Source organism: Lepeophtheirus salmonis, chromosome 7 (genome assembly GCF_016086655.4).
Source record: "Lepeophtheirus salmonis chromosome 7, UVic_Lsal_1.4, whole genome shotgun sequence".
Lineage (NCBI taxonomy): Eukaryota > Metazoa > Arthropoda > Copepoda > Siphonostomatoida > Caligidae > Lepeophtheirus > Lepeophtheirus salmonis.
In genome coordinates, this window is record NC_052137.2 from 33,152,140 (window position 1) to 33,164,622 (window position 12,483).

Here is a 12,483-nt window from a genome sequence, read left to right on the forward strand (position 1 = left end):
AACGTAGCCCTTATTTCTTTTATTTTGAGAAAAAATAATACGACACATTTATAACTCTAATTTTCTGTTTTTTTGGCCAAGAGGAGGTTTTTTTAGATACATATTTTTGTCAACATCTAGATAATTTAGTTGTGTTGCGTCGGTCTTTATTTGAAATTGATAACGGTCCATTTTAGCCCTACATATCAGTCCTAAAAACTAATAAAGTTCAGTCCTTGATGATCTCACTCAACTTTACTGCATATTTTAATAAATCACTTCTAGTACTGACAGTCCTAAGAAACCATTGGACTAGTCCTAAGACTGGACTGAATCATTGAACTCCAGATATCTGGAATAAATACGACATTTTTCCTTTTCCCAAATGAGTCATTTTTTATTTCATTATGTACAATAATATATCAGAGTAAAATAAGGTTCGAATACAATAGTTTTAACATTTTTTAAATGTCAAACTACGAATTTCAGGAAGGATTGGTCTTTCTCACATTTTTTTATTGGAAATTTTAATCTGAACAATTATTTTTACAAAAAACTTATACTTTACCAGAGATATTAATTTTTTTATAATGAAAAACGCCTCCCTTGATAAGCTCAGCCCAACGGTAACAAAAGCTTTAACAAACTGAGGTAACCTCGTGAGGATACAGCTTAGCCATTTTACGAGTAATGGACTTCTTCAGGGCTTCAACAGACGAATGATACTTGACACAGGTCAATGATCGACCCTCCCTCAGCGATATAAATCGCATGGGCTCAGGTCTGGGCTGTTTGCAAGCCAAAGATATGGGCTCCAAAAGTAAGGGCATTTTGTGGCCAAGACATCCTGCATTTTTTTTGGCCTTGTGGGCCGGTAAACTGTCTTGTTGGAAGGTGTAATGTCTTCCACAATATAAATTTGGATCCACACGAGGTCGCCTGGGATGTAAATCTTTTGGCGCCTTGTTGCTGAGGTTATAATGAGAGGCGTGTTTCATTACAAATTATTGAATGCGCCTAAATGTAGCTTTCAAATAATAATAAAAAATATGGTTCTACTCCATCTAGTTAGTTCGTTGTGACCCTTTAAATATTTTCACAATTTATCTAGACAGCCCTGTTTATGCAAAGTATCTACAAGGTTGGTTTGAAAAGTTTTCGACCTTAGCGTGAAATAATAGCTAGTAACATCTATCGAGCATCTGATGAAAGTTACTCACCAATGTTTCCGCCATTTTGGACATGCAGTTGTTATGTAATAGCCGTTTGAGTGAGTTGAGGTGGGTGTTTTTGTGAAATAAATTCTTAATTTTTGTATGTTTATTTTTAACATAGTCTTCATGTAACTCTACACATTTTTTCCACATAAATCATAGTTAGTAGAAAAGTGAAGTCACACATTTTCATAATATAAAAAGAATAACTTAAAAAATTGCTGCAATGTATCTCAAGATGTAAGCAGTCAGGCCCACACCATTTCAATCCAATCCCAAAAATTTGGTGACGAGTGTTATTTGAATATTGAAGCTTGATTCATCTTAAATTGTAAACTCACAGATATTAAGACTGAATGGACACAAATATTGTATTCGTTAGTATTTACATAAATGTGGGATAACAAAGAGAATATCTTAAAGGAATTGGAAGGATTTTTTTTGTCACATTTACAAAGATTAATTATGATCCTTATCTATCAAAAGATATGGTAGTAGAGAAAATTATTCTTGTTGTCTCACCTTAAAAACTTGCCGGGTCAAGAAATTTTCCTTCACAGGGAGTAATCTGTAAATAAAAATAAAGTTATATATTTTATAATCATACTTAATAGTATGATTATGGATAGTGCATATTCATTAAAAAAAAATGAGCATGCAGAGAAAAGGCTTAATATAATATTATTAATGCTTAAGGGGAGATATATTCTTTATTTATTTATTGAAGTACATGTCGACATACGATGTAATTTATGATACAAAAGGATCTTATGCATTAAAGGGGCTCATGTTACAGCAAATACTTTTGATATGTACCTATGTACAAGGAACATTTATTTGCAAAACATATATACGATCTTCTATTTTTAAAAATATATTGTCTATGTTTTAAAAATGAGTGAAATATACGTAGGGGTCCTAAGTAATATTGCTCGAGGTAAAAGGCATAAAATTTTATCCAAAGGTGGCTTTGAAACAAAATAACAATTTCTAGAGTTAAACAGGTTCATTTATAAGTAACATTGTAGGTTCAAAGCTAATTAAAAAGTAGGCTTTTTAGGGGCAATGTTCCACATTTGTCTATTTTCCTAGTCCTGTATGTAAGATATAGTATTTGCACTATTAAATGATAGATTTATCTATTAAAGGATAGTAAATGTTCTAGTCTGGTGTCATTAAAGAACTGTCAATATAGATATTCTATGTTTACACCTTCTCGAGTCAAGTTCCTGTTTCGATCAACAATGAAATAACATGACACATCCCTAACAAATTTGGTCTATAAACACTGTAGTATAAACAGTCATAATTAGTGAAGTGAAAATTTTCCAAATCCTCATGAGCATAAATAGGAAAAAGTTATTTTTTTGGTAATCTGCATGATATTTGCGTTTTTATAAAATATGCATCCAATTTTGTAAAATAAATAAATAAAACGTATTTGAGAGTAAGCTGCACATAATTTTTGTAAAGATAGCTGTAAACAAATATTCCGTCTATCAAAGTTACCAACATATATTACAATTTTTGATTTACACTCACGAGGATTTAGACAAGTTTCACATATTTAGGAATACTATATACTCGTATACTAAATGGCTATTCATAATTTTTAAGCGTTTCATGGGTTGTGCAATTTTTTTATCGATTAATCTATCAATTTGCAATATGATTGGTTTCAACTGAATCTCAAATCAAATATAAAGAAGGATTAATAAAAAAATTCCTTATTCATTCATCAATCATAAATTAAGAAAGGCGGGTGAAGCTCTTTAAAATGATTGGAAAATACTATCACAAATTGACTGGATCCGAAGTGCCTCGATAGTTCTTAGTATAATTGAATATGCGATCTCGAAGCTTTGTAGACTGTTATCTATGAAAAAACCCAAAAAGTTTTCAAGGCCAGCATGGATCCAAAGGAATATTCAAAATGCCCACCTAAAGAAATAAAGGAATTTTGAAACTACTAATTTATAGATTGCTTCGAAATTACTCGAAAAATAAACTTTTTAAGCAATATTTCTGTCAGAAAGTAAGAGGCTACAGGAGACAAAAGACTGGAAAAGTACAGAAAATTGGTATAAATTTGGTTGCCCCGTACTTTTATCTTAAAATATTTTACATCAGGACATTTTGCCTTGAACCATTTCCCCATAGGGCATTTAAAATATTTAAACAAGGATATTGTTTATTTTTGATCGAAATTAATGTTTCTTACTATAAAATGCATTAAATTTATTTTTGTCTTTTGAAATATATATGGAGTTATACTCTTGCTTCAAATAATGTTTGTTCGTCAATCCACGAGTATCTTCTAACGTGAATAATCCATAATATGTAACGATAATTAATAATGGAGAAGTGATTTTTTCTTCCTCAATTCCAATCGTTACTGTGTTTTTTTTTTCTTATTGAACTAATTTTATCACCTGTTTTGTCTCTGGTTCGAATTCATTACATAATAACACGTTGTTGGTATATGCATTGAAATTTTGGGGTATAATTCCATCATTTTCAAACAGAAAACAACGATTTAATGTGCTTAATAGTAATACATATATTACCTACATATTTGGATTACAAAAATTCAAGAGGACCATATATTTTAACCATAAATAATCAATAAAGATGTATAAATCTCATGTATTTATATATTAAGGCGAAATATCCTTGAGGAAAAATAGACTTAAGGTGAAATGTCATAGGGCGAAATAGTTTAAGGCTATACGGGGTAGTCTGTTGAAATCTTTACACTTTGCAGTTCAATAATTAATGAAGTTTGAGTGATTGAAATTAATTGATATTTCGATATTTAAAAGCATAAACAATTAGTTACAAAACAGAGCAAATCTGAGCTCTCTATATTATGTAAAAGTCGAGAAAATGGCACTTGAACGTAAACAAAGAATTTCTATTAGTGCACTCCAATCAGTTGGACGTCTACAGGACTGTCAGCAAGTCAAAAACGTTGGAGAGGAAGAAGGGCTCGGTCAAAAAGGCCAAACTGGATACAGAGAAGTTAAAGAAAACAGCCCAGCCCAATCCCCTCAAGTCCATGAGGGCCCGTGCAACAGATCTCGAGGTTTCTCACCAGACTATCCAATTCATACTGGTCGAACATCTCGGGAATGGCAGAACAAAAGAATTCCGTTTTGGGGACAAATTATATGGGTTACATTGAGTCCAGATCTCAAACCCCCTCGATTATTTTGTATTGGGTTATTTAGAGTCAATGTTTAAGATCGTATCAAAATTTGGTATATCTCTGCAATGGCATTGTAGAAACTTGGGGTTAACTTCTGGAAAAGTACATCCGTAAAACATGCAACCCTTTCCAATCTCGTTTAAAGGATGCACTGGCCAACAATGGCAGTTATATTGTATAATAATTTATATACAATAAACTCAAAAATATAGGTTAACATAATTAAATAAAACCTTTAAATCTTATGAATAGCCATATATATATATATCGGTAAAACATAGTTCTATTTAGACGAATAATTAATTAATTAAAGATATTGGCATCTTATATGTATTGTATACACCTTACAGAGAGAAAAGCATATATGAAATCTACAAAATTAATGAACGAGTAGAAATATAACAGATCATGATTTATTAATCAAAACTTACTTTGCCATTTCAGATAACTGAAGTTTTCCATCCTTGTTTGAATCAAAGACTTGTAACTAGTAGAGGAAAAAAAGAAATGTTTTACTTTATCCTAACAATATATTAGATTAATATATCGGCTTATAACATGCATAATAATAAATTTTCTTTATAAAACGTCAGTATCAGATAACATGAGTTGACAATAGAAGTATATACAAAAGTTTTGATATGACTAGAAATTAATGCTCAAATAAAAAATGTTTTTTTCGTAACAAGCCATGTTTTTGGGAATTTTTGATTTAATTTATTTTTGTACCTTTGACTGTTTTTGAAATAATATATATATATTAAACCCTACTTATATATCTAATTATTTAACAGTGTTAATAATTTTTGCAGCTGTCGTCATGACAGCGTTGTACGCTGTCAATCTGTTTGCTGGTGTGTCGATGCTCTTATTTCTTGTGAAGGAGGGCATATTGAATAAAAGATAAAGCTAAATATAGTTTGTAAACATATTACAAAAGACTTTTGAGTTGTCTTTTGTAAATTCCTCAAAACTCACATTTTTTTTGTGATTTAGTTATCCTACTACAAGTTTTGTACCCCCACTCTGTATATTGATAAACAATTTGAGCATTTTTCAACTTTGTATCTCTTCTTCATTTTTTTTTATTCAAATGTTTGTTTTTTTCCGATTTTTAATACTGAGTAAGTATCAAATATATTGTATATTTATAATGGCCTTGAACATGATATTACTGTATCTTTTTAATGAAATAAATGGACCATATTTTAGTTAGTGTCTCTAACTTTTAAAGAAAAAAAACAACAAGCAAAGTAAAATGAACCCATAAATAATTTGATGATAAAAAATTAGTTATTAAATTATTTAGAGGTTTTTGGTCATTAACTCTTATGTGTATATTCCTCATATTTCCTCCTTGGCACTAGTGATAGTATGGTTTTTGGACCTGGGTACTGAAAAAGGAAACCTGAGTTATCTCAAAGTTATCACGTCTTCGGTTATTTATTTTTTTACGGATCTTAAAAAGCTTATAGTATTACAGAATCAAGATAGGACAGGTCTTGGATTCGTATCCAAAGTACTCGGGTATGGTATAGACAAATTTGTAATATCGGACATTCGTGACCCAAATAAGCTTTGGATATGTTAAATCAAATCTGAAGGATTTATGGAACGTAAAAGGGTTATAATAATGCTCAAGGAGGTTGCTAACTTTCATTTGGTGAAGAACACCCCAAAAAGCCCCAAAAATTATCCACACCGTAATATAATTACTTATATAAATAAGCTTATTATATATATTTATGTGAAAAAAAATGTTTAGAAACCTTTAGGGTGGGTCAAGCCCCCCCCCCTTCCCCTAAAAACAGGGTTATCGACACCACTAGTATTGCTCAAAGCTTAATCCTAGTTTTAAAAAAAATATCTTATCCATATCTAACGTAGCATCTCTATTTATCTTGATTAGTGTACGCTTGGAGCGGCATCTAAACAACCATTGTATTGTATGATGCTATTATAATGGGTATATGAACAACATAGAGGATGATTCAAATATTTTGTCCTGTTGAAAGAACGAAAAGTTTTTTTCTAAATATTTCAAGATTGAAATATTTTCATCATTTTTTCAAACTGTCATTAATTTTTTGAAGGTTTTTCGAGAATTAAGATGAATAATAAGGTAGATAATGATTTGTAACAGATATACGGATATAAATGTCATAAAATAATTAGGAAAATAGCATTAGTAGAATCAATTTTGTTAAATAATATTCACTTCTTGTTCAGATATAGGGTAGGGTAGCAAAACGTGGACTCTAGAGATGGATTTATAAAACATCTATAGAAAAGTCCAGTGGGCTCAAATCTGGTGAGTGAGGAGGCCATATCTCTTTGGACCAGAGTCATGTCATATTATCTGTGCAGAACTTTTGGCACTTGGCAAAAGTGTTAGAGGGGCGACGTCTTGAGTCCACACGTAGTGAACCTCCGTGTAGTTGCATTCAGCCATGGCAAGATATTGTACCGAAGAACCTTATAGTAGGCCTCCTGGCCGATTTTCTGTCCAGCCTGGAAAAAGAACGGGGGCATCTTCTTTCCATCAGAGGCCAAAATGCTGAGGACCATTGCTTGGGACGGATATTTTGTGTGGTAACCCCTTACACCTCTTCTTTTGTTTTCATAAGCCAGTGGTTGTTCCGGCTGTTGTGGATTTTATTAAATGTGAAAATCTTCTTTGGCAAGAAGATTTTCAGAATTGCCCCATTTGCCTTGATCCATGTGATGATTTTTTTGCACCTTTAGAGCCTCCTGGCTTTCATATCTTCAGTCAGAAGGTGGCGTGGGTTCTTGTGAAAGAAACTAATTCCAAGTTGTGATTTATAGCCCTACTGATGGTGTTAAGAGCTACAAAGAAGTAAGTAGTTGGCGAGGCAATTCATCGACTTCGTGGGATCCTCCATTTCATTCTTCCCCAAACTTAACATGAACTTCATATCCCTCTTTAAATTATGGTCTACACTTCATAATATTTTGGATCGGTTTTTAAGATTGTTTTTCATCTTTGGCGACTTAAAAATCAGGCTTCTAGAACACTTAACAATGTCTGTAATGTTCATAACCTCAACTCTAGCATGTAGGAGATCTGAGATGCGCTGCCTTTTTGCTTTTTGCTCGCTCATGATGCTGAAAGGACCACATGATTAGTATAGTTTGTTTATTTAAAAAGGACGTGGAAACAGAATATAAAATATAATCACTAAACCTGTCCACAGTTACTATACTACCCAAATACCCACACCTATAAAATAATATACCTCCAGCTGTTGGGTTGGGAATACTCCCTGCCATCTAGAACTCTGGCCATAATTTAAAACACAAGTGAGTCAATTATATAGAACTTACCATAACATCTGTGTATTGAATGAGCTCATCTTCAGACACGTCATTGCTTTTCTTCGCTTGCTTTAAAAGATCTCTTAAAAAAGTTCTGAAAAATAAAAGTATTTATTTAGTTTTACTTCCTTATAGCATTCCTTTTTACATTTTGTAAATGTAATTTTATATACATGATTATAGGTATACTATTATTTAGCTATATTTTATATCAAAATGGGATTTCACAACCTTTATTATGTTTAAAACTCTCTCACTGAATGTCAAAATAAGAACATCATTAATAACTAAAAAATTGTATATTTTTTCGTAGAATATTCATTTCGCTATATGTTCAAAAATAATAATAATATATGTCCGAAAAAAAAAAGATTTTTGAAGAAAAGCTCTACAAACATGTATTAAAATTTAAAAACATAATCTATATAGATAAAGTGTATCTGCATGCATGCCAGAAAAATAGTTAAAGGGTGCATTATATGCTCTTTGATATATATCATATGCAAAGGTGAAAATCCAGTGTAGTATAGGCATGTTAAAAAAAGAAACCGAAAATTAACATGCTAGCCCTGAAAATTTGAAAATGGTTTGGGATGAGAGAAGGAATCATCCTAATGACGTTGCATTAGATCAGCTTCAATCAGCTGTGACAAGAAAGTAGCTACGTGAGAGTGTGTTTATGAAAAAAGGAGTTTAGCACCAAGGATTTGTTAATGAATTATATTCCATATTATTAAAGTAAACTGTGTATGTTCGTCGACGCCTAATAACTTATTTAGGACTGACACTGAAATCCTGTCCGGTTCAGTCTTGGTCGGGTAATCTTCAGTCCTAAAAACGAATAAAATTCAGTCCTTGATGACGCCACTCATTTTTATTTTTGCTTTTGTACCGGTACCTAGGACTGAATGTACTTGTCCTAATACTGGACTGGACACAATGAATAAGGAATGACACAACACCAAGTAATACTAATAAAAAGTTTATTGGATGAAGTGGCAAGATATTAAAAACGAAAAACTTGATTGTATTAATGAATCTTTCGATGTATAATTTAGTATTTCTGTATTGGATATAAGCATTTTTATGATCTCATAAAAATTGATTTTATTGCGTATAACGTAACCAAATACAAAGTAAATAGTTGTACATCACTTCTTAAAAACTCAACAGATTTCTTTATAAGAGTTATTTAATGCTATATCAATTTATTTATAATAAATGCATTTAATAATTAACCCATTCATTTTGCAAAAGTAAACAAAGGGATATTTATTGATATTTCAGCACTTTAACATACGTAATTATGTTATCTTAATAAACTTCATCTCCAATCATGCAAATATTAGAAATTTATGTTAAATTACTTAATGATTTAAAAAAAAAATGAATGAATATTATTAGTAGGGCTCAACAGCTACGCTATCCCGTGCCTAGTAAAGAAACAGGTGGGCATGTGCAGGTTGGCCTGTATATATCCTTTTTGGCTAGTTAATGCTGTATCTTAAAAACTGCATTTACACCGGCAATTTTGGGTTCAAATAATAGGTATTTCCATGTGTCAATATCTCACACGTCAAGACATTGTAAACAAAACTCAAGTGATATTTGTAAATAAAATATATTTAAAAAAATTGCAATATTTCACTTCCTGTGTAGTTTGGAAATGTTTTTTAAATAAACTGACATCTTTAAGTGCGGAACACTCAGTAAATTTCTATTCCGAAACCAATTTATCTAATTTACATATTCCGTAAAGCGTTTTTTTTTCCTTGTTTCTGATTGGAGATAAAGGTATTTTACAGTAGTTTCCCTTCGAATCTAAATTAATCAAATATATCCATATAAACAGGTAGGGATTTGAATACGGAACAAGTTTAGATCTCAATATATTGGCAGCCTTCATATATATATATATAATAGTATGTTCATCAGATTATTATGAAAAAACTGTATAAGACAAAATAATAAACCCTTGAAATGTCCTCCGGATACAATCACCGTGCGACAATTATTTTGAACATCTGAAAAAGGAAATATGGGCTCCTAGCTACTCCGATCTGAAATCTTTGGACTATTATGTGTGGGACGTCTTGGAAAGAGAGTTCAATAGACGTGCATAAAACACTATTGACTTTTTGCAGTCTTCCACTCTCGAGGGATGGACAAGGAGTGGCTCACCAAGGCCTGTGCAAGGTTCAGAATTGTCCCGATATCGATCTCAATTCTACTATCCAAGGAGGACTTACAATTATAACTTCGCAACAATTACTCCTTCTTTTATGAGCTCATATATATATATCAGGATATATACAAAAGAGATTGTGTGTTTCTGTGTAGATTTCCTTTATATGTTCCCACACCATTGAACCTAGGAGGCTGAAATTTTGTATGGATCCCTTTTTTGAGCTGGGACAGGCATAAACGAGGGTGTCAATTTTTGGGAAGGTCATATAAGGAGGGCTTATGCTATATCCAAAACCCATAAACCGTTTTTTGATCCCAAGGAGGCTAGATAGAGGGTTGAGTTATTTATCAATAAGTGATTGGCGTTTCAAAAAAACAAAACAATACGAATAACTACATTTTCTTAATTTATTCAAAATCAAGAATGTTTTGGGCGGTCGAAAGAAATCGGAGAAAATTACAATTTCATGTGCAAAAAAATGAACTTACAATGGAATATGGGATTAGTAAATGGAATAAAATTTGTCTGGAAATTCGTTTGCATATAACTTGGTGAAATAAAAATCGATGTTTAACTGAAATATCTGTTCTTTTTATTTTTTTTTTTCATTTTATCTTTCTTTTTTTTTCATTTTTTCATCAAAAGTCAATTTTCAATTTTTTAATAAAAAATGCCAGAAGACAATGTTTTTTGCACAAAAAAATACCGACGCAACATCTACGTATCTGAGTATTTTCAATTTCCGGAAGCTTTGATAACATAATTTTGACTACATTTGCAAAATGAACCAGTTATCAAGTGTTATTTTTTCGACAACATCATTCCTTATAACTTTTTTATTTTTGGAAGAACGAAAAAAATGGTGAAAGGTTTGTGTTTCTTTTGCAATTCCAATAAATGCTATTAATTATTTTTTTAGCAAAATTAATGCACAAAAAAACAAACTATTTTTGAAGTATATAAAAAGTGGTATACGCATCTATTCAATATTTTTTTTTAGATGCATGTATGTTGTTTGAAGTTTATAACACATAATTTTTTTATATATTCATAATAACACTACTAAGGTTACAAGAGGTAATAATAAGCAATTTGGCAGGGGGGAAGGGGGTTACTATTTACCTTACTTACCCGATTGATGTAGTCTGAAAAATCCAAAAGAATTAAAATTATCAGAATCTTTTTCGACAACAACGAAACATTCATATTATAATTGCCAGCATATACAACTATTTTTAATTTTTTTTATATTCTCAATTAGTTTGACCTATTAGAATGTGACTTCCCTCTCCCTCCTTAGCCCGAGCAACGCCGAGTATTCCTTGGCTAGTATATATATAAAATAGAGTTTGTGCGTACCCACACCGGTGAACCAACCTAGGAGACTGAAATTTTGCATGGGTGCTTCTTTCAAACCTGGTAAGGCTAAAACGAGGGTGTTGATTTTTGGAGGGATAATATAAAGGGTGCTTATACTATACCTATAACACAAAAACTGTTGTTTGGAGCTCAATGAGACTAGTAACGAGTTTAGTCATAAATCAAAAAGTGATATTGTCTTAAAGTTTAATTTGATAAATAATTACCTTTTCTAAATTTATTCCAAATCAAAAAAGCTATGGGGAAGCTAACAAATCGGTGGAAATTGAAAGTTCGTTTTTTCCAGGTACCAAAAAATGAGACTTTGTGGATTACCTTACTTAATGGGATTTATATAGTATGATATTATCATAGCAAGAGAATTAGAATTATCAGTATTATTTTTGACAACAACGAAACATTCATATTACAATTATACCTAATTACAATAGCAGTAATTCTGTATATATAATAATTTTCCAATTATTTTTACCATTGTCGATGTAATGTCCCGCTCCCTCATTGACCAAGCTACGTTGGGTAACCCTTTGCTAATATATATGTAAATAATAAAAAGTTGAAAAGGATGTTCATCCTCAGGTATGAAATAATATTGGGTAAAAGGAAATTTAATTTTTTGTTTCTGAACTCAAAAAAAAAAAAAGTAAAGAAAAAAAAATACGGGCTAGCTACAAAATACCCTCGATTTTCATCACTAAATATTATCTAATTTTGGTTAAGGAGCCTGTATTGTACATTATAGTTTCCCGCTTTGGAGTAAAATATTTTTTGACAGCACCATGGTAGAATATTACAAAAATACTTTTAACAAAATTTTAGACTCATATGTACTTTGGTACTTTAAAGGTAAAAAGTTATTAAAGTATTCTTTTATTAGATCAAGTAAATAAACTGCAAATTTGATGAATATTCATATAGAATAAACTATTTAAAAATGTCATATTTAACGCCATTTGAAGTAAAATGTGTTATAAACCCATCCCTGACACGTTAAATTATTGAAATCAAAGTGCTGACTTGGTTTTTTTTGTTTTTTTACTAGATTAATACCTATCTAGCTATAAAAGCACAATATTAGACACACATCTTTAAAAGTAGGTGTCTTTATATTTCGTATATAACGCCTGAAAGTTGTAAATTTTGACCTACAAATGGCAAGTTTTATCTTTAAAATATTA

At 31.1% G+C, this 12,483-nt stretch overlaps 1 protein-coding gene across 1 annotated transcript in view; it reads right to left on the reverse strand.

Annotated features, from left to right (window-relative positions):
* Positions 1–12,483, reverse strand: part of Cbp53E (Calbindin 53E) — a 79,938-nt gene that overhangs the window by 3,146 nt on the left and 64,309 nt on the right. Inside the window, exons 7-9 of the mRNA XM_040716550.2 lie at positions 7,747–7,831; positions 4,833–4,888; positions 1,716–1,761 (exon numbers count right to left, since the gene is read on the reverse strand). Coding sequence (XP_040572484.1) covers positions 1,716–1,761; positions 4,833–4,888; positions 7,747–7,831 — 187 coding nt within the window. The remainder of the gene's footprint in view (positions 1–1,715; positions 1,762–4,832; positions 4,889–7,746; positions 7,832–12,483) is intronic.